Source organism: Canis lupus, chromosome 3 (assembly GCF_011100685.1).
Source record: "Canis lupus familiaris isolate Mischka breed German Shepherd chromosome 3, alternate assembly UU_Cfam_GSD_1.0, whole genome shotgun sequence".
Lineage (NCBI taxonomy): Eukaryota > Metazoa > Chordata > Mammalia > Carnivora > Canidae > Canis > Canis lupus.
The window spans coordinates 59111847-59137335 of NC_049224.1; the positions used below are offsets into that span (position 1 = coordinate 59111847).

Here is a 25489-nt window from a genome sequence, read left to right on the forward strand (position 1 = left end):
TTGGTGCCTCTGGCCAGTCTCCAGCATCTATTCCATGAAAAAGGGCTTCCTTCACCTGCCATCCTCCGTCTTAACCTGAACACAGGGTCCATTAGTGGGTGAATGGCTACCCAGTTCTTCATCTGGGTCAGAGAAAAATCAAGCAGCGGCTCAGCCGTACTCTTGAAGTTTGCCAAGTGCTTGAAGGAAAAAGCCAGATGATCTGCACAGTGGGTCAGCTTGGGGGATTCCGGCCCCGCAGCGCCTGCTCACAGCGTCCTGGCCAACAATGAAGGAAGGCTGTGGGCCATCCTGGACACGGTGCCCACCCCAGAACCCCAGGGGTGCAGGGAGGTCTGTGCACACCACAGGGGGGCTGAGTTTGGCATCTGCAGGTCTGGATTCAAATCCCAGCCCACCCACAGAGGCGCTGTGAAGCCCCCACCTCCATTTCCTTGCCTGACAATGGGAGGTGATGACAATCCCACACCCACAAGAAGTCCTGAGCCAGGCCTTCTTCCCCTTCTGTGCCACCCACTCCCTGCTCACCCTCTGAAACCATCTTAACCTCTCCTTTTCCTCCTTAGGTCCTAGAACTCGCTCAGGACCCTGTCTCTCCCAAACCAATCTCAATGCCTGCATGTAGCAGGCCTCAAAAAATACATACTGAATGAAAGCACTTCTTCCAGGAAGCCCTCTCTGACTTCCCATCACCCAGGAATGACTTCCCATCACCCAGGAACTCCTCTGGGAAGCCCAGCCCCTCGGCTCCTCCCTGCTACCATCCCGGCCCTGACTCCCTGTCCATCCAGACTGTTCTGGGGACTCCTCAGAACACAGACCTTATCTATCACATCGATGGCCATATTCCCCACTCCCAGCAAAGCAGCTGACACACAGCACATGCTCCATAAACTGCAGGCCAAGGATTCACACCTCACGTAAATTCAAACACATGAGTCTCTTTCCCAGCAAGGTAAGCCTTCCTCCCCTTCTGCCTCTTTCCTCCCCCAAACATCCCATGCACCCCCCAACTAAATCCAGTTTCTTCTCTATCGGGACAAAGTTCCTCTAACACATGAACACTGGACATGCCCTCTCTCCCGGTCCCTGTTTTTTTGTGCTCTCTACAACTGATGGCACCAGCCTTCAGAGCAGAGATGGCTGCTTTGCTCCTCCTTGGAGAGCAGCCCTGGATGAGGGCCTCAGGTTATAAATCCAGCGGAGCCTGTTTTATGGAGAAGGTGCTGCACTGCTGATAGGTTTTTATAGCTGCCTGTTTACAAGGCCGAAGCATAATTAGTTCTCAGCCACCTCCCTGCCACCCCAGCTGTCCCCTGGGGCCTAGTTTGGGGGTGGTCAGGGAGGCAGGGGCAGAGAGGAAACCCCCACCCTCAATGCTCCTGGGTGTACTCTGTATTCCCTGACAGGGAGAGAATTCGGTATGCAGGGCTGGGCTCAGCTGGGAGGATGGGGTGTAGTGTAAGCTCTAACACCAGCAAGACTTGCTCTTCTCACTCACCCCCACCCCCACCCCAGGCCTGGCACCTTAAGTCACAACTTATCCTGGACAAATCAGAACACCTTCTCACCACCCCTGGAGTGCCCAGAGTAGGGAGGGTATGGAGGACCCCTCCCAAGAGCAGGGCTGGGGGTCACAGCCTCCCAACAGCATGGACAGGAGACCAGAGGGCTGGGTCCCACTCTGCTTGTGCTTTCCTTACACATAAATGGGTCCAGCCACCTCCTGCTGGCCTGGGGGCCGTCTGTCCCTTCAGAATGACTTTATTTTTTTTTAAGATTTTATTTATTTATTCATGAGCGACACAGAGACAGAGAGAGGCAGAGACACAGGCAGGTTCCATGCAGGGAGCCCGACACGAGATTCGATCCAGCGACTCCAGGATCGCACCCTGGGCTGCAGGCGGCGCGAAACCATTGAGCCACCGGGGCTGCCCCAGAATGACTTTAAACATCCCTCTCAGACCCCGAATGTGTGAAAACTGGAATTGAGCCTGTCAGGGTACAGTGGATCTGCCTCGCTTCCCATCCCCTGCCCACCCCTCACCACCACCTCCTGTAGTGGGACCCTGCTCCTGGGACCTGGGCCTCATGGCTTCATGCTGCCTTCTGCAGAAAACACAACGGGCATTTGTGCCCTCAAGATAGCCTTCATTTCACAAACAAGGGAACTGAGGCCCGGGGAGGCCTTGTGGCTTCCCCAGGGTCATGCAGTCACCAGGATAGCCTGCATCTCCACGGGTTCCCCAAGACCATCATCATTACTCATCATCTTGTCACATGGCCCCTTGCAAAGATATAGCTATCAGCGAACCCCGACCTCCAGGTTTTCAGCCACTGCTCCAATTTATCACCTGCTGTACCACTGTCCCCATATGGACACACAGGTAGCTGGCCAAGTGTCCCAGTTTGGGGTTTTTTAAATTGGGTCACCCACAGGGAAGAGCCAATGGGGTACACTTGGGGTTCACATAGGGTTCACAGGGTTGACCAAGGGGCCTCCTGAACACTTCCAAGTCTGGGACTCAGGGAGCCACCTAGAAGCAAAGTCATCTATGGAGTCTTTCACACAAAGCCTGTGTGGGTCCTTCGGGCCAGCTCTGTCCCGCTAGCTGTCCCAGCTCAGCACAATCCTGAAGATACATTCACCCTCTGGCTCAGCACAGATCAGGATCCTCCCAGGAACACCACAGGCACTGCAGGAGCCGTCGGGGCTGGGCTGGCCACGCTGCCACCACAGCAGGCCTGACTGCCCACTGCTTGGACAGGTTGCTCCCTTCCCTGGGCCCTGCTCCTCATGGCCACAGTGCAGGATGCCCTTCAGCCAGTTAAAGGGCAGGGCTGGGATTGGGGTGGGTCAGAGTCAAGGGTCAAGGCTTTCAAAGCTACCCCTCAGCATCTTTCCCTGAGATGCCTACAAGCGCATGGGGGGAGTTTGATGGCTCCCTCCACATTCAGTTCCACTGTTTGGTGGAAGAGGAGCCTTTGATGGGACCTTTCTGAGTATCAGGCACACCCAAAGCTTTACCTCAGTCCAGCCTCGAAGAGACCCCAAAAAGACCTTCTTCTTGGCCCTGATCTAGAGATGAAGGTACAAGGGCACTATGAGAGGCAGGGGCACGTCAACTGCATGCAGGGCAGTGAATGCAAAGGAAGGCTAGCCCAGGGGTGACTGGGGTCCCTGCTGGTGCCCTCCTGGGTGGCAGGTGTCAAAGCACCAGGGACAAAGCACAGGGCAGGCCCTAAGACAGGAAAGAGTGGAGTCAGAAGTCATTGCAAGTGCCTGCAGCATCCAGAATCAGCACCAGCCCACCCCAGCTCCCCCTCCTCCTGGTTGGGGCAGGGTGTGTGTGGGGTCCTATCTCCCTGGCCGCTCTGTTTCCTCAGCTGTGAAATAGGGAGAATCACTCCCACTTCTAGATGCAAAAAAAAAAAAAAAAAGGTAAGGCACTGGTTGGCAGGAGGGGTACCTCTGTATGTCATCCAGGCACAGGCAGATGCTTAACCAACTGAGTCACCCAAGTGCCCCGAGTTGTACACTTTACATGGGCGAATTGCAGTGATTGTACCTCAAAATAGGTACAAAATACCTCAAAATAGCTGGATTTTTGTGTTTTGTTTTGTTTAATTAAAGGTATGAATATCAACAGGCTGCTGGAGCCTCAGGCTGGTCCGGAAGGGGCAGGCTAAGCCCATTCATGTCAGCCGAGCCCAAGGCACCCCCTGTCCCATAACCTACATGCGCCCTGGTGGACAGATTATTTTCATTACCTTCACTGATACTTGGAGGAAGGGAAACACTCCCCTACACTTACTCTGAGGCCAGGGACCCAGCGGAGCCTCTCAATGCTCCCCTGCTCCAGAGAAGGGTCTGGAGGGGAAAGGTCATTGCCTGGGACTCAGAGATTCTAAGCCTCACCCTACATTGGGAACAAGACCCAAAAGTGTTCCTCTCTCCAGCAAAAGTGCAGCCTGGTAGAGCAGGGAGCCAGACAGGCTAAAGAGAGTCCTAGCAGTGAGACTCTGGTCGCTTCATCTCCCTGAGCTCATAATGACAGCATCTGCCTTGGAGATGATGCCAGGACACCACCCGCCCCACGCAGCAGGCCCACATGTGCTCCCACTCAATGGCAGGGCAGCTTCCGTCCCCTTCCCCACGTTCATTCAGAGCATGGTGTCCATCGCGCAGTGGGCAGATGCCATGGACACTGTGTCTGGGACCAAGCCATCAGGCCATAATGGTTTCCAATAAAACTGCTTCCATGAGGCTGAGCAAATAAGATGATCTGGGAGGTCAGTGTGTCCTTAGAGTCAAGCCAAGCAGAAAAACCAGCCAGCTCACCTGTTTCTCTTCTGCGGTCCTCCCCCACTGCAGGGGCCCTGGCAAGAAAGAAAGCACCGCTCCACCCAAAGCCAACCTTCCCTGATGTGGGCACCACACGGCGCACCTGCAGAGGGGGAGGGGCAGGGGTGACTTCTGCTGCACCCAATCCGGTCCTCAGCCGTGTTCATAACTTTTGCCTGGTGCACACACAGAGCGGCAGATCTGTAGGAAACATAATCTACCTCCTAAAGAAAGCTTTTATTCACCTCTTGTTTTCTATATTTGTGTCCAGCTTTACTGAGATATAATTACATACATCGTATAAGTTTCAGGTGTGTGAGTTCAACTTGCTGATTTGAGTGGCTTAAATGCTGCAAGATGATTACACCATAGCATCAGCTAACATCTCCACCATGTCACATGATTACCATTTCTCTTTTGTGATATCTAAGACCTACTTTCTTAGCAACTTGCAAATACAGAAGACAGTGCTATTAACTATAATCACACCATGCTGTCCATTAGATCCCAGAGCTTCTTCATCTTGCAACTGGAAGCTTGTACCCTTTGGCCAATATCTCCCCATTTCCCCCACTCCCAGCTCCTGGCACTCACCATCCCCATCTCTGTGACTTTGGCCTTTGTAGATTCCACATATGAGTGAGATCATATGATATTTGTCTCTCCCTGTCTGCCTTATTTCACTTAGTATAATGGCCTCAATTTCATCCACATCACCATGAGCTCTGTATTTAAACTGGCAAAAAGTACAGGATGCTTTTTGTACTTCTGGTCAGGGAAATGATACAGAGGAAGAGGCCTCTACTTCCGCTGTCCAGCCAGGACGGCAAGGGAGAAGGTCGCTCTCTGGAGATGCAGCAGCAGGAAGGTCAGACAAAGCCCAGCGCAGAGCTTGGCCTGGCCGGCGTCTGCAGCAGACGGCTTCCCAACGAGGGCCACAGCACGGTCTCCCATCCCATCTGCTCTTCCACGGTGGACTTGGCCTTGCCCACATCCGAGGGCAGAGTCTGCCTCCCCTTGAACCTGGGAAAGCCGGTGACTCAACTGAACTCAAGCCACACCCAGGAAGTCAGATTTTCCACCTGTTTCCTAACCCTGATCTGGGAAAGCCAGCTGCCCCCTAAGGAGTCCATCCACCCTGAAGCCACCATGCTAGAGAGGCCATGTCGACTGTCCCAGGGGAGCCCTGCCTCCCAGCCGTCCCCACCACACCTGAACATATGAGTGAAACCCTCTCAGATCCTGCACACCCGCCCACCCACCAGCTTAAAAGGGGGGCTCAACACATGTCATGCAGAGCCAATTTGTCCAGCCAAGCCCTGCCCAAATTCCTGACCCACAGAATCTAGAAGACATAATAAAATGGTTGTCACCTTAAGTCACTAAGACTTAGAGTGGTTTGTCAAGTAGTAATAGTAACTGAAACACCCACTGTGTGACTTCAGGCATGCAACCTGACCTTTACAGGGCTCTGTTTCCTGATATACAGAAAGGAGTCACTCCTACCACCCCCCAGGGTAGGTATAAAGTTCCAATGGCACATGACACTGTAGCAGTCAACAAATGGTAGCATCACCTGTCACCCTGACTGCCGCCACCACGGTCCTTCTCCCACACAGCTAAGAGAGTTGAAGATGCAGATACAGAGCATGAGTCCTCCCCAAACAGCCAAAGTCCATCACCATCAGACACATATCAAGAGACAACGAAACAGCCATAAGTCACCATGCACCACAGCTGAAATCAATTCTTTTTTTTCCCTCAAGCAGGAGAGATGGAGACTGATGGGTTGGCTGTAATCTACAGTTTGTGCCAGAGGTGCATATACACATGGACTTACTCTTTTAAAGATCACCCAAACAAAAATCTTTGCTAAATTTTATTTTTATTTTAGTAGACAACATGATATTCAAATCTTTCATTCAAGCCCTTAAAAGCTCTCCAATCCTTTCACCAAGAAATTGCATTCCCAGATAGCCAGAGACAAGAATATCCTGAAATATGGGAAAATATACATTCACAAGGATGCTCATCACACCTTACTCTAAAACACCCGGAGTTGGGATGCCAGTGTCCAGGAGTGGGGAGGTCTGTCCACCCTCGACCCATGGTGATCTGCGCTCCCAGCCTCCGGAGCACTCTTGCATTGACCAGACCACGAGAGGAGGCTCAACCGTCTTCCCTCTACCAGGGCACACCACCAACCCTCCCAGCCAATTTCCCCTTCCTGCAACACTCACCTCCACCTCCACCATGGCCCACCCCAGCAGCCTCACTGGCAGGAGGTCTTTCCCACCTCTCCTTGAGATTCTCACACCCCACTCTGATCTTCATCCCCCTCCCCACTTTACTCTCCAAACTCCCAAAGACCTCTGACAATACCTTCTCTCCCACTCTGATGGGCTGCTCCTCTGCTCCAGACTCAGCCTCTCTGCCCTGCCCCCACGCTTCAACGGGGTCTCAGCTATGGGGCCCCACTGCCTCCCAGCCCCCATCACACTGTATCATGACCATCTGTGTATGCCTCCCTGCTTCCAGACCTTCTCCAGGGAAGGGTTGCACCTTATTCCTCTTTCCCACACCCCGACCTCACCCCCTACACACACCCACTGCAGGCAAATACCCCAGTCTGATGAAGGAATCCATACCTAGCTATTGAGTGAAAAATTATATCTACGTGGTGGACTATTATGCAGCCATTAAAAATTATTTACTTGGGCATTATGATAATATGCGGAAATGTTTCAGCATGTTAACTATTTTAAAAGATACAAACTGTATTTCTGACCATCTATAGGGGAGTGGTAAGTAGGAAATATAACAAAACTGGAACAATGTTTCTGGGGCCAGCGACATCAGGATGTTATTACCCTACCCCCCCCCTTTATTCTACTCCCTGCATTTTCAAAAATTTCTGTAATGAGAAAATAAATAGGAAATAAAATTAAAATCTTCTTGCACTGAGCATCTTAACATACACGAAACTTGGCTCCCGCAGTCTGATGATATGGGACACATTATGATGATGGATTATATTTTCACAGCTTCAATAAAGAGCCTTACCTCTCCTTGAGGCTATAAAATATTCAGGGTTGTTTTTATCACCTTTCACATTGAAAGCTGGTGTAGCAGCCACTATTGTCAGCCTCTGACTCCTTCAGCCAGTTCATTCCATGATGGATGGTTCCAAAACAGACAGGCTGGCTGGAGGTCTGCGCAATGAGCACAGTGGAGGGAAGGCGTGTGTCCCTCTCACAGTGATCCATGGGCTGCCTGGCCATTCCCACAGTGAGGAATTTGCATTATTTAATATTCTTGAGCTGCTGCCTTCAATAAGGAGGATATTGACTGTAATCCTCCAGCCAGGGTTTAGAATACTGTGGAAGGGCCATGCAGTATTAGATACTGCAATTTGGAATGAGCACAGGGAGCTCTCAGTTTGGGGAACCAAAAAAATGACTGTGTATGCCCAAATTATTCAAAGGGATCTTAATAACCAATCTGGAAATTACTTTTTTAAGATTTTATTTATTAACTTATTTATTTGGTGGGAGGAGAGAGTGTGTGCACACGAGCACGAGGGAGAGGTAGAGGGAGAGAGAGAATCTTCAGCAGACTCTGTGCTGAGTATGAAGCCCGGCACTGGGCTCAAACTCACACAACACTGAGATCACGGCCTAAGCTGAAACTAAGAGTTAGATGCTCAACCAAGCCATTCAGGTGTCCCAAGTTAAATTTAAGTTCTGTGACTTAAAAAAAAAAAAAGTTTTAAGTCTTTAAAAACTCTCTTATTGATGCCTATAAGTGTATATACAAACTTATATATAAGTATAAAATTAAATAGTAAAACCAATAAAATAAAATAGTAAATAGTAAAACCAATAATCTTTTTAAGATTGTATTTATTCCTGAGAGACACTGAGAGAGGCAGAGACACAGGCAGAGGGAGAAGCAGGCTCCCTATGGGGAGCCCAAAGCAGGACTGTATCCCAGGATCCTGGGATCACGACCTGATCCAAAATCAGACACTCAACCACTGAGCTACCCACGTGCCCCCAAACCAATATTTATTTAGTACAGCAATTTAAAACATTAGAAACATTGATAATTCAAGTGTTTTTATTTCTTTGTAAAAACAAATGCAAGGAGAGTAGTTGGGACGGTGCTGCTCCTGCTGACCGTATGACTGCTGGCACCTTGTCTGTGCCCAGAGACCCGTCCTCCCAAGCTCAGGTCAGCTTCCAAGATTTTACTCCGTGCACTTCTAACATCATGAAACATCTGGAGTCCGTGAGTTCTCTTGTACTCAGTGGTCCTGTATTTAGCAGCTGTAAGCGAGAGTCTCACCAGGCAACAGCTTCAACATCCCCAGGATCGGCAATTTCCTCTGTAATTCTGCTCACATTCCGCTCACATTTCCCCTCCAGGGAATCACCTTTCACTCCCTTGTTGAACATCATCTTTGTTGACCAACTCCCTCTTCTTGATTTTTCATTTTTGTAAAGCGTCACATGAGTTTATCATGGGGAGACAAGGAGGTAGCACTACCACGTGCTTTGCTGTTTGTGTGTGAACTAACAGGTGTGTGGTGGCCAACCAACAACAGACACAGAAAGAAGTGACTTGGTCACAGTCCCCAGTGCACATCTGTCATTTATTTAGCGATCTGTACACTGAGAAAGTAGTAGCAAAGTTTGTACTCTAGGCAGTCCTCATGGTTACCTTGCCATGGTAGCTCAAGTTTGATCCACGTGGCTGTGGGTCTGGCGTGATTTAACTGGAACTGTGGGAACTGAAATCTGTACAAACCTGACCTTTGCAAAAAGAAGACTATTTATGCTCAGGGAATTTGGCCAGGGGCAGGTGTGGCATTTGTTCACTTGGTCACTCAAACATGTGCTCACCTAGCATCTGGCCAGTGGCAGGTGCTGAGCCATGTAAGAGGAAGCAGATATGTCCAATATATGTATCTACTGAGGTCTCATGGGGTAGGATTCTAGGTCCTGTGTTTCAGTCTGGGTTCCAGTCCTGTCTTATGATCTGAGCTGAGTCACTCTCCTGGTTGGGACTGGGAATGAAGATTCTTTAGTCGTAAGTAACAGAAATTGACACAGGCTGACATACACAAGAAGGAAGTTCCTGGAAGGTTCTGGAAGAGCTACAGAATCAAGGACAGCATAGCAGTTGGACAAGGGGCCTCACAAGGAGCAGGAACTAGGCACAACTGGGAATTCAAAGTGAGAATCCATAACTAGTTCAGTTATCTACCGCTATATAACAAATCTCAAAATTCAAGGGCTTCCAACAGAAACCACTGCTCTTGTTCATGAATCTGCCACCTGGCTAGGTCTTGGTAAAGATGCATGCACCCCCTGAGCAACCTGCCCAGGGTCTCCCAGCTGATAAAGGGTGAGGAGGTCCCTGGAAGGAGAGAGGGGCACACCCCAGGGGCTGACTCCCAGGATCCAGGCAACCACTCATCAGCCATCTAGACCCATCAGGCAACTGGGAGCCAGACACAGGTTGGGGACACTCTGGGCAAAACTGTAATCTTTCCAAAAGAATAACAAATGTCTTCTGCAGTCAGTAGTCTGAAAATGGGATAGAGGACTGGCCTCAAACAGGAAAGACCTAAGAGACAGAACAGCCCCAAGCAGGTGCGGGACTTGGGATCCTGCTTCAAAGCCAGCAACCAGAAAAGAGCATTTTTGAGACAAATGGGGACCTTGCCAAGATGGATGAGAATCAGATGGGAAGGCATTAGTGCTCGTTCTGTCATGGAGGGTGGCGGCACTTGGTCAGGTAAGACACGTCCTGGCCTACTGAGGTACAGGTAAGATGACAGGAGTCCTAAATTGGCTTAAAAATTCTTCAGTCAGGGGATCCCTGGGTGGCTCAGCAGTTTAGCATCTGCTTTTGGCCCAGGGCGTGATCCTGGAGCCCTGGGATCGAGTCCCATGTTGGGCTCCCTGCATGGAGCCTGCTTCTCCCTCTGCCTGTGTCTCTGCCGCTATCTGTGTCTCTCGTGAATAAATAAATAAAATCTTTTAAAAAAATTCTTCAGTCAAAAGGAGAGGAAAGTTAATGAAGGAGGCATGGTGCAATCTTCAGAGCAGCTGGACCAAGGCCATGGGCAAGGAGCGATCCCAAATACTACTTCCTCTACCTTACCACATACTTGAAAGTTTCATTGAAACTTTTTTGAAATTGGGGTGCCTAGGTGACTCAGTTGGTGAAACGTCTGTCTTCAGCCCAGGTCATGATCTCAGGGCTCTGGGATAGAGCCCCACTTCGGGCTCCCTGCTCAGCTGGTAGTCTGGTGCTCCCTCTCCCTCTGCCTCTCCCTCCTGCTTGTGTGCTCACTCTCTCATGCTCTCTCTCTCAAATAAACAAATAAAATCTTTTTTTAAAAAAAACTTTTTTGAAATTGAAAAAAAACTCTAAAAGCTGATACTAACAATATAAGTAGCTGCGTTTTATGTAGATTTATGTCCAGTATACCGACTATTTCACCCAATACTCACAGAAAGCCCAGGTGGCTTGTAGTTCTCTCTGCCTCACAGGCGGGGAACCAGGTTCTGAGGCTGAAGCACCTGCCAGCTGGGCCAAGACCAGAGCTCAGGCCCCCGGAGTCTAGGCCCCAAACTCCAGCACTGGTGGCCCCAAGGTTCAGGGCTACAACCTCTGTAGGGTAGAGGAATACAGGAAGCCAGGCGAGCCCAGAGGAAGCCCCAGGCCTGAGCTGGCGATCCTATCCCTGCTTGGGGCAGCTGGGACCTCTGAGCTGCTTTGTTCTCCCTCAATGGGCCATTCAGCCCAGGACTCTGGGGGACAATAGCTTCCAGTGTACAAGGAGGCAGTGCCCATCCTGGACAGCACAGTGGCTCCCAGGTGGGCCCTTCACCCTGAGCTGGCTGGCAACTGCTTCTTGGGTTCAGACAGAAGAGCCTGGATGCTATTCGGGACAAGCCTATGCATGTTGCTTTGCACACGCTGTCCTGCCTGCCTGGAATGTACTAGAATGCCATGTCCCAAAGGGCATCACTCCCTCACCTGGGGAATGCCACTCCCTTCAGTGCCAAAGCACCTGTCCTCTCTAGAACTGCGACCATCCCCTACCCCCACCCCTCATTCTGTGAAAGTGATCCCTTCTCTCCCTGGCCCTTCTCAATTGCCTTTAACCACACACATGGATGTAACGGATGCACTGCTGCATGCTCAGCATGACCACACCAGGCAGTCCTGGGTTCAAATCCCAGACCCTTCTAAGCCAGGCACATAATCAGAGCTCAACGGATCTCCTGTCCCTGCCCTGTCAGTTCCTCCATACAGTGTGGAGATCAGGAGTGTGGGTTCTGCAGGCAGATGGGCTGCATTCAAACCCCAGCTCTGCCCCTTATGGGGTTTGACTCTGGGCCAGTGCCCAAACCTCAGCTTTCTCCCCTGTAAAATGGGGAAAATACATACAACACCAGGTTTTGTTAGGATCCAATAAGATAATGGACTTAACATCACATCTGCATATAGTATGTACTCAATAAATGGCTAATCATAATGATGGCTTTTATGTTTGTTTTACAGTTATTTAATACTAAAGTCCACACAGGTCATTCTGCGCGAGGGCCGCAGGATACCATTGCAGTGAGAAAGAGGCATCTCTCTTACAGGGCCTGGTTTAACTAGGACTCCCCAGGGTACTCTGCCGGACACAGCTCTCTCTCAATGGCACCCAAGACCCTGGGAGAGACAGGCTCACATTTCAAGGACACAGCCTGGACTGCGAACACAAAATGAAACCGGGAGCAAAGAGTTATCGAAACGTGCCTTCTGGGACCTGGAGCATTGGCCCCAGAGGCAGTGAGACCAGAGAAGGGATTCAAGGGGCCGTCTAGGAGAGCAGAGAATAGAGAGCAAACTGTTCTGTGTGCCAGCTGGGAGACCTGAGTGGAGAGACAGGGCTGCAGCCCATAGGGGCTCACAGGAAGACATCACCAAAGCAGAGCCCCAGGGGACACGATGCCAAATGGGTGTGAACACCTGAAACAGACAGCCAAAAGACACTTCTCGATACTGTCCTACCTGGTGGTGTGGCATCATTTAATGCCGGTGGTCCATCCTTCTTCCCTCCCCTGTCCCCTCCTAGCTGGATTGCCAGGCCTGGGACTCCACAGCCCTCCTGGTCCATTCCCACTTGGGTGATTACCCCACCTGAGCCATAGACTTCTCATTCTCTGTCCTTTAAATGTTGGTGAACCTCGGGTTCTATCTGAGCTGTCTCCTCTCCCTGCTCTTACCCCTCCTCACCCTCCCCACCCCAGCAACATGGGCATCTTCTGTGCCCAGAACACAGTGGCAGCTCCAGAGATATTCCAGTGAGTGAGTGAGTGAGTGAGTGAGTGAGTGAGTGAATGAGTAAATGAATGACAGCAATGAACTTGCTCCTCAATACTGCACGTCCAGCATCTAACATCACCCCTCCCTCCCCCAGCCTCTAAGGGGGAGCAGTAAATGTCTGTTGAACAAAGTGGAAAAAAATGTCCCACCTCATTGGTATTCAGACATAAATTAAAACAAATATTTTTCATCTATGATATTTGCAGAGGTCGAATGAATTAGGATACCAAATGCTGATTAGCATGTGGCAAAACAGAAAAATTCTCTGGAGAATAATTTGGCAGTGTCAAGAACATTAAACACATTCATAATTTTTACATAAAATTGCATGCATAGGATTCTCTCTTAAGAAATTATTCCAAAGTTAGGGGGAGGGATGGGACTAGGGTATCATCTTATATGACTGGTGCTCATTGGCTCAGCATCAGGAATGCTTATATAAGGGGAAAAAAGCCATCTCATTATCCAACAATCAGGGGGTGATTAATTGAACTGTGGCACACCTATCACAGGGATAATGCACAGCCAATGAAAGATGGCATCTTGGGGCGGGACTGAGGTTACCAGTTAGGCATCCCTCTCACCTACTGGACTTGAGACCACACAGGGAAGGTGGACAAGAGGGAAAATTTTTTAAAAATATGCTTTATTTTATGTATGCTTTATTAATGGTAATGGGGGTGGAGCCAGGGACCCCTAGTCTACAGCCCCTCCCCTTGGGCCTGTAGGGGTTGAGAGGTTTAAAGGCTGGCATCTGCAATGAAAGACCTGCAGGCCCCTCCTTGGAACAGCCCCCAAGATGAGGGGTCCAGTGGGTAGGGGAGGAACAGGTGGGATGCCAGACAAGGATTCTTAACCCCCTAGAATTCCAGCCTGTCCCCTACAGCAAAGGAGGGCCAATTTTATCATTTATAGGGCCCAGTGCAAAAATGTAGAGCACCTTGTTCAAAAAGCAGGGGGAAAGTATCATTTAAGATACTAAAATATAACGCTCTTTCATTTTCCCCATGACTTGCCATGGTGTTATTGCCACTTAATGCCAATAGAAAAAAATAAAAGTTTAAATTACTAGTAAGCATGAATAGTGCCAGTCATCATTCTATTATGCAATTCCAGTTTTAAATGCAAATGTGAGAGTATTTAACTGGAATGCAAAATCACTGAAATACACAATTCCTATCTGGTAGCTTCCATATGCACATGTAGCTCACTCTTACAGGGCAGTGGGAAACCAGCTTATCTGGTTTTATTTCACTTTTTGATGTTTGTACATCCCACACACGCTCCTCCACCCTTGGCTCAATGATGAATAAGGGTTGAAAGGAAAGGACCATGGATGTCCCATCCTCTCCTTTCCTTTCTTTCTGGGTCATCATTTTCAGTATCACTGATTAGCTCACACAAGGATATAACATGGGTAAGAGGGTATGATAACCAGCTTCCTTGGTCCCTCATGCGCTTTGGAATGTCACTTCCTCCCTTCAGTATCCAAATCAAGTTCTGGTTCAGAAGAGTGGCTTCTCCAGGCTGTGAGCACCCACCGCTGCCTGCAGAGTCATGGGCACAGAACGCACAGGAGCTCAGTGGCACTCAAAGCCCACATGTGGTGTGTACAGGAGCCGCACAAAACAGCCAAAACACATGTTGTGTGCATCACCTCTGCTCAGGTGCCCGCCCTACCATCTCATCACATGTCACTTATAAAATCTGGGTTCAGATACAAAATTATAAAAATTTCAACAAGGCAACAGCACAACATGAAATCAAAAACAGGAGGGTGCAACTGGACAAGTTCCAGCCAAGCACTGGAAAACTATTATAGGGTCATGCTTCTTTTAAAAAGTCGCCTTCAACATGGTTTATGTTTATATAGAGTGATTATAGTTCTTATTAAACACAGATGTGAGCATTAAAAAAAGACTGGAAGGAACTCCCACAAATTGCTAACAATGTGCATAACTGTGCGGTACTCTGGAGACTGTCCTTTCCCCTTCGTCCCCGTGGTGACTCCAGTCCTGGTCCTTAAACCCAGGGTTACACATAGCCATGCTTCCCCTTCTCAGGACCCATAACACCTCTTGCCAAAAACATCCCTTAGCTCAGTGGGCCTTCAAGGATAAAACCCAAAAGCTGTAGCAAGTGTAAAACAACCAGGAGACAATGTGGAAAAGTTTTATTAGAATTTGATTCCCATCTTGCAGGAAGAAAATGAGAAAAAGCCTACTCCATGACTGCACCAATCTTTCAGTTAGGATTGATTAAAAATAAGTGAGTATGTTGCTTACACCGTGGGAGCTGACCCCCTCAACAGTTTGGGGAAACTGGTAACAACAGTAACCCCTCCACATGGGCAGACCTTTAGTGTCTACGTGGCCTTTGCGCCTCAGGGCTGTGTGACGACCCAGGGAAGGAGGCAGTGCAAGGAGCCTGAGGCTCCGAGAGGTGGTGTGGCTGAACCGAGAACACCCAGAGGTGTGCCCCCTGCAGCTGCCTTCACTGCCCCCACCCCTGAAATGGAGACAGCATGAGCTTGGAAAACTCTAGGATTGTGATGGAAGTGATGTTCCTAACTGGAAGGGAAGGGGCGACGATTCAGCCGTCCATCCACAGCTTGATTTTCCAAACCAGAGGCTGGATCTACCCACTGTTCCTTGGAGCTGGCTTTAGGGCAGTGCCACAAGCGACACCATCTGAGCCTCCACTGCCCTGTGGAGTGCCGATGGGGTGAGGTCAGCCAGTCTGACAATGGTTCTAAGGGCTATTCTAACTCTCACCCCTAAGAAGGAGGCATTACTGTTGGCAGACAACATTTATTGAGCCCTGACCAGGCCCCAGGCTCTGGGCCGTGCATGTTTACACCCATCGAACCCATCTCACACCATGAATGCACTGAGGGTGTTCCTTCCATGGAGCAGGGTGGGGGGCTCATGACATGTCACAGCATCAAACTGTACATCCCACATTTCAAGTGCTCTAAGCAGCAATCCAGAGAAGACGCTAAGACTCCATAAGAATGTGTGACCTGCCCAAGATGGTGAACCCAGAGTCAGACCCCACTTGGAACGCAGGTCTCCTGACACCAGATCCTGGGATATCTCATTTGGCTGGAAATGCATTCTCAGGAAGGCCAAGGATGAAAAACCAGAACACAGCAGCTTTGACTACAATAAAAGAGATCACGGATGGTTCCTAAAACACAAAGCAAACGCATCAAACTCCCTCATGGTTTTGGGGACATCATGGCCATGAGTGCCAGGACAGCCCCCTGGTCTTCTGGATAACTGGGAGAGAGGGTGTTGTCAGCTACAAATCAAAGAATCTTGGCCTAAAGTGTGATGCAATGAGGAAATGTGCCGGCTGATGGAACTAGACGCCCAAAGGTGGGTAGACAGCAGGCCTGATTAACCCAGGGAATCACAATGTCCTCAGCTGCCACTCGCTCTCTGCCCAGACACCAACAGGGTTGTTGGCTTAGGACTTACTGCCTTCGTGATCTCAGAGCAGCTGCCGGCAACAATGGGGGATTCCCTGTTCCTTCACAAGAGAGAGACCGGCTTCCTGCAGCTCTGCTTCCCACTCAACCCCCAGAACTGTTTCCCATGTCCTGAAACCAGTCAGTGCAAGAGGGACACACTGCTCTTAAGACCAAGCTGGCCCAGCCTACGGCCACAGGTCTCTGGCTGGAAACCACTATGCTCTTGGTGGGGTGAGGCACTGGGTATTGGGGAGGTTAGTCTCAGTACCCTCCATAGGGGGCACATGTGGCTGAATGCTGGTCTCTCGCCAACAGCATGCCTCTCCAGTGTGGTCTAGGCCTGGGCAGAAGGTAGATATTATTCCCACGCTATTAGTTCAAAACACAAGGACATGCAGTGGAAAGTGCCCGAATGCCAGGTTCAGACAAGCCTGCGACATCCCCCCAACCATACCAACTCCTTGTCTGAGCCCTGGTTTATTTCTTCAACCACACAGTCTGTGGGAATATGCCCATGGCCCTGAAATCACATGGAACTTATGCGGATGGCAAGCATATGGGGTCAACAATGCAGAGGTGCCTTTCTTTCCGTGGACAGGAGAGGTGCGCATGTATGACAGAGGTTAATGGCTGAGATGGCTGAGGGAGGAAAAGCTGGGACTACGGTCCTAGCAGGAAAGGGTGGCCCTCAAGTGCCTTCCCCTCCAGGTGCCTGGGAGAGACTACTGCTTCCCAAAGAGGCCCAGCCTCTGCCACCTGCCCTGGGCCGTTGGCCCCCCGTGTCTGACCCCTCACTGCCTGCCGAGGACTACACCCAGCAGAGAATGGGCCTGGAAAACACAGCTAGGTGAAAGGGATGAAGGGATTTGCAGACCAGTCTAGCCTAGGGACACCCACTTCACTCACCCCAAAGCTCAGCTCTGTGGCTGCAGCAAGGGAACACACAGCCAGACCTCCCGGCACTCTCCTACCCCTGGCAGTCCCTCTCTCAAGGGTCCAAGTCCTTCTACTGTCTTGAGAGACTTAATCGTACTGCTCTTCCCAACACCCACCCAATCTTTACAAAGTTCTCTGTGTCCCAGGGTGGCCTGCACCCATGCTTAGTGATCACAACAACACTCAATCAGCTGAGCTGTGCCAAGAGTTGTGGGAAGGGGGGATTTAAAAAAAAAAAAAAAGCTGCTCTAATTCATACCAAGGTATGAATGACTAACAACACCTAAACTCTTCCCAAAGTATTTGAGATTTTACAAGAGACTCAGGAACTCAAGCAGGACTCCCACTGGCAAAGATGGTGTTAAATGTGAGAACTAAAGGATGAGGAGTCAGCCATGAGAAGAACAGGAGGAGGATATTCTAGATAGAGAACACAGCCAGTGCAAATACCATGAGGTAAGAAAAAAAAAAAATGACCTGCAGGTCATCTGGATGGCTCAGTTGGTTAAATGTCTGCCTTCAGCTCAGGTCATGATCTCAGGGCCCTAGGATAGAGCCCCACATCTGGCTGCCTGCTCACCGGGGAGCCTGCTTCTCCCTCTCCCACTGCTCCCCCTGCTCCTGCTCTCTCTCTCTCTCTCTCTCTCTTGCTATCTCTGTGTCAAATAAATAAATAAAATCTTAAAAAAAAAATGACCTGCTTAAGGCACAGGAAGTAGACCAGAGCCACTGGGGTGTAGTGAGCGAGCATTTGTAGGCCAAATGACCAGGTGGAACAGGAATCTGTACACCTGGGTCTTTTGCAAAATCTCAGCATCTATTATCTGCTCATGAAGCTCTTCCAGGAACCTTATAAATTATACCAGTGTCATTGATTACATGCCTCCAATAGACCAAGCACTGTGCTGGGTATTTTCTGTATTAGCATAATCACTGATTGTCCCAACAAGCAATAATGCAAGATAAGTTATTATTCTTTCTCCCTTTATAAAGGGAGAAAGTGAAGCTCAGAAAGGTTTAATAACTTGTCCAAGATTATACAGCATATGAAGAATCAGAAGCCAGATTTGAACACAAGTCTATCTGACATCGAAATCTGTGATCTACCCTGTGCTCTGAGCACAAAAGGCAATATACAACACTGGGCGAGTCTTTTTTCATGCAAGGAGGCCAGAAATCTCATATAATTCTAACAATTATAGTTATTGCTTCCTCTCCTAGACCCTACCGTCCCTAAGAACAAAAATTTCTGATCTTGCTGGTCTCGGATCCCAGCCTCCAAGCTCTATGTCCCATATATCTTGGCACTCAGTCTGGGACATGGACAAGGTCAAGACTCGGTTTCTTCCATAAAATGGGGATGGTCTTGTGTGAGGTCCCAGCATACAGAAGGTGCTAAGCATACTTCAGCTGCCAGTTAACAATTTAGAGTTCTGAGCTGGCTCCCTCGTCCACCAACCCACCTGACCCTCACAACCCACCTGACCCTAAGACCTGGCAGGCAGGATGGTATTATTCATCCCCTTCTACAGATGGGGAAACCAAGACTTCGTGCGAAGAGCTTCCTCTCAATATCACAGAGCTCCCTTCTAGAACGTAGGCTGCCCAAGGGCAGAATCTTGGTCTAGTCCCCAGGGCTAAAACAGTGACTGGCACGTAGAAGGTGTTCAGTAAATATTTGTTGAATGAATGAAGAGGAATTAAAAACATCACTTCTTCCTCAAACTATGCACCTCCCCCTCGCTCTCCTCTGCTAAGAGCTGGTAAATGTATGGAAGAAAGCTGGGAAGGAAGAGGGTGGGATGAAGAAGGAATTAATGTTTGCAGATGTCCACTATGGGTCAGGCATGGGGCTTTGTACTTTTAATTACAGAGTCCTGCATCCTATCCCATCATCCTCAGTATAGAGATGAGAAAACAGAGATTTCCTGCAGAAAGCCAGACCGGAATGACCTGCCAAGATCCCCTCTCAGCCAGAGCCAGAGCACTAGGGCACCTGCCAACAACCCAGAGGCCTCTTCACCCTCCAACGCTCGTGACTCGGCAGCCTGCAAGCAGAAAGCACACCCCAACGCTGGCTGATTCTTCCTCAACCTCACCGAGGCAGGCAATAAAGGGCCGCCTTCAGCTCCCTGGGCCCCTGGAAGCCCTAGCTTGGGGGCTGAGCCCTCACCCAGCCAGGCAGCCCTGTCCCCCCTCCCCCCACCCCCATCAGCAAAGCATGACTCAGCGGTTCTCCTAGGGGAGCGGGGAAGCACCACCCCTCAGCATCCCTCCACCCAGGTTACACACCCAGCCTCTGCTCTCCGGGACCAGGGCCCGACAGAGGGGTCCCGCCTCGCGCTGGTCCCGCGGTCCCAGGCCTCTGCAGGGCTCGGGCTCCCACTCGGCCTCATTTCCGGCGGGGCCAGGCACTAGGTACGCGGACACCACCCAGGAGTCGAATCACCGCCTCCAAGCCCACACAGGTTCCCTGACACAGGCACCCACGCGCGCCAGGCCCGCGGAGCGCAGTGCCCACGGCCCCTCCCACCGGGGCACCCACCCGGGGACCTCTTGCCACCAACCCACAAACACTTATGCTGCCAGTCTAGCAGCCCCTGGGGAAGGTGCAGCCAGTCCCTAACCCCCCCCCCCCACCTCCGAGGTCTCGGGCACAAGGGTCCCCACTGCTGCATGCAGACACCCCACGGCTAGCTCTCCCCATCTTCAACCAAGCATTCTCTCCGCGGGCCCCTGGCTGCGGCTTGGGAGCTGTCCCCACCGTTCTCTGGGCAGGGTTGTAGGGGGACCCTGGGAAGTCACTGATCCTTCAGCTCTGACCAGCTGGGTTCGACCACCTCGGGGTGGGGGTTGGGCTTGGGCCAATTTAAGGGATTTCAAACGCAGAGCCCGTTTGGGATGGCATGTCCCACTTTTGGGGGGAAATTCTGACAGTTTGGGGCCAGCTCCTTCTGTCTCAGTATAACTCACTGGGAATAAAAGACCAACCCCAAACCCGCCGCCTTCTCCCACCCACGAGGGGCCCCTGCCTCTGGAAGCACAGGGAGGGGCCCAGGACAGCGAGCCTCTGGAGGGATGGGGGGCGGGGGATTGGGAATCTGGCAATGAATTTTTTTCCCCCCTGGATCCCTCTTCGTCTCCGGGGAGTGGGCAGCCTAGAAAATTCTGTGGGCTTTGGGCTGGGCTGAAATGGCAAACCCAAGATTCCAAGCCATTACATCTCCCGGTTTCTTCGCCAGGTTAGCCGCAGAAACGGCCTTTTTGCAAACGATGGCCAGGGCCGATTCGAGATGCCGCCAGGCCTGGGGGCCGCAAGCTGCCCGCCGGAGGGCGGCGCGGAGGAGGGCGCTGGACAGCGGAGGCCGGCACCCTCGGGCTCCCTCCCTCCGGGACCCGGGGCGGGGCGGGGTGGGGTGGGGTGGGGTGGGGGGGACACGACACACAGCGCGCGGTCCAAACCTTCGGAGGGCATTCGGTGCGACGGCATCCCCACGCCGCGGCCGGCCGGAGGGGGCCTCAGACAACACGTACGTTACCTTCAGTCACATAGCTGTGGTCCCGCAGGAAGCTGTGGTTAATTTTCCGCGTGTCCGTGTCCTCGCCCATTGAAGGCCGTGCCCGGTGCCCTGGGCATGCCCCGCCGCCGCACACCGATGCAATCCGCAGAGGTCGCGCCGGGCGCGCGGGCCATGCCGCCGCAGCCTAGCAGGGGCGCGGGCCGCCGGGGCCCCGGGGGGCGGGCATCGCGGCCGGGGGGCGGCCGGGGACGGGCGGGGCGGCCGGGGCGGGCGCCGCGGTCAGGCGAACGCGCGGCGGGCGGGCGGCGGCCGCGGGTGGGGGCGGGCCGGGGCCCGGGCGCGCATCCCGGCCGGTGCGCGCTGCGTGGTGCGCCCGGCGGCGGCGGCGGCGGCGGCGGCGGCCTGGAGCCCGGGCGCCTGGCTGCGCGGCGGCGGGAGGGGACGCGCGCGGCGCTGCGCCGACCGAGCCGGGGCCGAGCCGGGCTGCGCGGGCTGGGGCCGCCGCCGCCGCCGCCGCTCCGCAGGCCCCTCCCTCGCGCCGCCCGCCCTCCGCCCCCGCGGCCCGCGCAGCCCGCCGCCCGCCGCCCGCCGCCCGCCGCGCGCCCGCCGCCCCGCGCCCTGCAGGTGGAGCCGCGCCCCGGCCCCCGCGGGCGGGCCCCTTCGGCGGCCGGGGGTGCGCGCGCGGGAGGGGGGAGGGGGCGCCTTGGCCGCCCAGGTGCCGGATTTGCGGAAGAGATGCCCCGCGATGGAGGGGTTAGAAGAGGTAGGGCGGGCGGGCAGCTACCGGGGGGCACACTGGAGCACTGAAGACTCGAGAAATGCGGTGGGGGGCAAGCGCCCCTTCGTTGGTAGAGGAGGGTGGGTCGTACAAGTTGAGGACCCCTGGAGCGCAGAACTGGACCGGTGGGGGCGGGGCGAACCCGCATCCTCCGAGGTAAAACTCCGGGAAGTTGGCCTCCCCCAGGCAGAGCTCCGTGATCTATCCTCTCCTGCGCAGTCTTCTACGTACCGGTAAAGATGAAGTATAGAAACAGCGCTGGGAGCACTCCAGGCTGGAAAACGGGCCCCTCTACCGGGCTCCCTGTCCACCAAACCCAGGGCTTCTGCCAAACGGGAGCCTCCCGGCCTCCTTTCCCTTAGTCACCAGGTCGGCTCTGCATCACACACAGTGCCTGGCACAGAGCAGGCCCTCAAAAAGTATGTCCCCCTCTTTTGTCCAAACTAACCACTTGCCTGAGGGATGGAGTTCCCTGCGGGGAGCACAGGTCTTACTGGGGGCTTTTGGGGGAGGGGGGAATGGACCCCCCAGTACCTTCCTAGGTGCTCAGCAAAACCACTTTGGAAAAGAAGGAAAGGTGGAGGCTGCACGGGACGGGTAACAAATGCTGAGAGGCCTTCAGCCCCAAGTGGAAGAGGGAGCTCGGAACCCCCAGTCCCACAATGCTGCGAGGCTCTGCTTCTTTCAGCTGATTTTCTGGGGACTCCAGGCAGCTCCCCAAACTGCAGGGGGGCCATAGGAGTCCAGAAGGGGCAGGGGCAGAAGGACGGGATCAGGGAGACTGGGGCAGGTGGTCACTGCCTGAGGTTTCTCCCCCCGGGAGTGGGAGTTTGTCAGCTAGAGATGGGCTTTCATGTGACAGAAGTGCCCAGAATGGACCCATGAGGAGGCCCAGCCACCCCTGCCCCGGGTTTAATGGAAAGGGCTGGACTCCTAAGAGTCCTGGGGGCTCTGTCAGCACCACCACCTGCTTCCAGAATGACCCCCCCCCCCCACCTCTCCCACCCTCAGCTTGGGCACGGTGTCCGCCTCAGCACAGATGTGCAGGTTTAGTGCAAGGACCAGGTAAACGCAGGTCAGATGTGTTTGCTCTTCCTTGTTGTGAAGGAGGCTGATGTCCATGTCCTCTCCCACCCACCAGCCTGGCTCATTCTGCTCTCTCCCTCATGCCTGGGCTGCCTGAACCTCACATCCAGAACCCAGCACCCCACTCTCTTTCCATACTCTGCTCACCTCTCTAGTTCCATGTAGCAAAAAGACGGCAGCCTCCAGCTCCGGAAGACACAGGCTGGGTTCAAGTCCTGACAGGGAGGGGGCGGGCAAGCACAGCCTCACCTGTGAGATGGATATGATCACAGAGCTGGTGTGGCCAGTTCATGCTCAGTAGGGGCCTGGCCTCATCCACACTCTGGAATGTTAGCTGTCACCATCATCATGCTGAGACTTGCCTCCTCTCTGATCTTAGGGAGGACCCCCTCACCCCATCCTCCCCAACTAACAGTTCTGTGGAAGCACCCACCCCACCTTCCAGGATGCCCTGGAACACCATAGAAACAGCCCTGTCCTGGTCTAACACAACACACCCCTTGGCCCGCTTCTGAGCCAAGTGGGGGACCCCGGACCTGATGGGGACCCCAGGATACAGCATCAGCCCCTCTGCACTCTCCACCTGCACAGTCTTCTCTGATTTCCTCCAGGGTCCTCCAGACTGTCTCCTCCAATCCCCTGAAGCACCTCCCCCATCAGAACCAAGGCCCTTACCTCAACCTCCTGCCCACCCACCCCCCACCTGCACTCATCCCTGTGTAATCCATTGCTTCCTCTTCGTGTCTGCAAATATCCCTACCTGCTCAGCGCAGGGCTGAGCTCCAGATCTTTCCTCTTGGTCCCCCCATCCCTAGTCTCTCTCTGTATACCTCTCCATTGATTCGTCCATGACAAGTGTTTCTGGAGCATCTACTGTGTGCAGGCACATTCCCAGCACGGGGGTAACATGGGGAACAGAACAGATAAAACTCTCCCCTCCCGTGGGGTTGATCCCCTAGTGAGGCGAGATCAACAAGGTGAAGTAAGTACATAACATGTAGGTCAGGCAGGGACGGGGATGGATGGGGGGGGTCTATTGTACAAAGCGGGAGTGGCAAGGACCTCTGTGATACAGTGAAATTTGTCAGCAATCCCCTTGGGGCTCCCCACAGCAAAGCCTGACTAGCTACTAGCATGGTGCCCTTCCCCTTCACAACCAGAATGCCACAGGACACACCTGCATTCCACATCTCCTCTCTGCACCCCATCACTTGCTGCTAGAGCCCTCCACCAACCTGGCCTCTTATCACCATCCCACCCTCCTCCCCAGAGGGAAACTGGTCTCAGCAGAGTTGAGGATGACTTTCCTGTTCCTAGAACCGTGGATGAGTCTTTGGCCTCCTCCCGTGGCTGACCTCTCAGCAGCCTTCACCCTGTGGGTCACCCTGCCACTCCTTCCCTCTGCTTTGGGGACCCCATCTTCTTCTGCCTCTCAGCTGCTTACCAAGTTATGCCCTTTCTGGTGGTCCCTGAAATATCGTGTCTCAACTGATGTTTAGTTTGTGTAGAGAAAAGCATACAAAAGTTAGATGTGCTGCTCCCTGGACTGTCACGGGGCAAACATTGATTTAACTACCACCCCAGTGGGGAAAAGAAGACCTTGCCATCCTCCAAAGGCTCCTCACCCCCCACTCTGACCACCCCGCAGAGAGCCCTATCTTGACCTTGACTTCTAACTCTGTGATTTCCTTGTCTGGGGGGCTTTCTGCAAAGAGAATCACAGAGCATGAGTGTTTGGGGATCTGGTTTTGTTCAACATTCTGTTTCTGAGGCTCACTCCTCAATGGCATATTTGTGACCTTATTTTATTCTTTTTTCATTATTGTCTAATATTCCATTGTGGAAATGCTCTGCAGTTTCTTCTGTGGATGGGCACTTCACTTGCTTTGGGTTTGGAGGTTCTTCTGAATACAGCTATGTCTCAGCATGCACCTGTACCCACTTCTGTGGGGTGCGTGTAACTCAGCGAGGAATTGTGGGTGACGGGGTCTATGCATGCTGGGCTTTAATAGCTGATGTCTAAGAGTTTACCAAGGAGGTAATACAGGAGAGTTCCTGTTGCTCCCAAACCTCCTGAAATGAATTGTCATTGTCTGTGACTTTAGTAGTTCACCACTTGCAGTGCGGCACTCACATCCTCTCTGGCAACCGAGACTGGCTCTCCTCCTCATCCCCACTCAAGATGGACTGGAATCAACCTCTACCCATCACCCTCAAGTGATTGTGTCCTGTGAATCTTCCAGTCCCATTGACTTGCCCTCAGAGCTCACAGATCACCCTCCTCCTACCAGCCTCTCTGCCCCACCAGAACTCAGGGGTTCACCCCTTCCTCACATGGGCAGAAAGCTGACCCTGTTCACTTTCCTGTTTACTACATTTCTAGGCTCCCAGCTGCCACATACTAACATCTAAATCCAGAGGTCTTCATGGAAGAACTCCAAACTGCATCTCTGGCCAATTTCCTGTGTGCACCGTTGCTCCCTGAACATCTGCAATGTCCCCAGCAAGGCAGGTGCCTTCCAGGCTCTGCATTTGTGTATGTTGGTCCCCTGCCTAGAATTTGGTCCCACATGCCAATTTTCCCCATTTGGAGTCAGCCTAAAAGGTCATGGTGAACAGTAATTCCAGAACCAGTCACCATTCATCAAATGCCTGAAAGGAAGTCCCGGTGCTGACCTCACATACCAGACTTCCTCCTTCTGTGCAAAGGGTGGATTTGCACTCCTGCTCCTTTTAAAATTGGTTATAGGCATGAGTCTTGCTTTGGGCAGTGAAATGAAAGGGAAATGACTTGCATCTCTTCTGAGCTGGAGCTTTACAAGCCTGAGTGTGGTTTGCCAGATTCTTTTTTTTTCCCTCCTGACTCAGGGTCTTGAAAAAAGCACCCATCAAGATAAGGCTTCAGGATGCATGGGTGGCTCAGTCTGTTAAGTGTCTGCCTTCAGCTCAGGGCC

At 52.4% G+C, this 25489-nt stretch overlaps 1 protein-coding gene across 2 annotated transcripts in view; it reads right to left on the reverse strand.

Moving 5' to 3' along the window:
• The window catches only part of PPP2R2C (protein phosphatase 2 regulatory subunit Bgamma), a 133573-nt gene extending 112694 nt beyond the window's left edge, over positions 1–20879 (reverse strand). The window contains exon 1 of one of the 2 annotated variants that reach the window (XM_038533058.1): positions 20690–20879. In XM_038533058.1, coding sequence (XP_038388986.1) covers positions 20690–20759 — 70 coding nt within the window. In that variant the 5' untranslated portion in view covers positions 20760–20879. Of the gene's footprint in view, positions 1–20612 lie in introns of both variants that reach the window. The other variant, XM_038533059.1, reaches the window with a different exon arrangement.
• Between the last annotated feature and the right edge of the window lie 4610 nt (positions 20880–25489).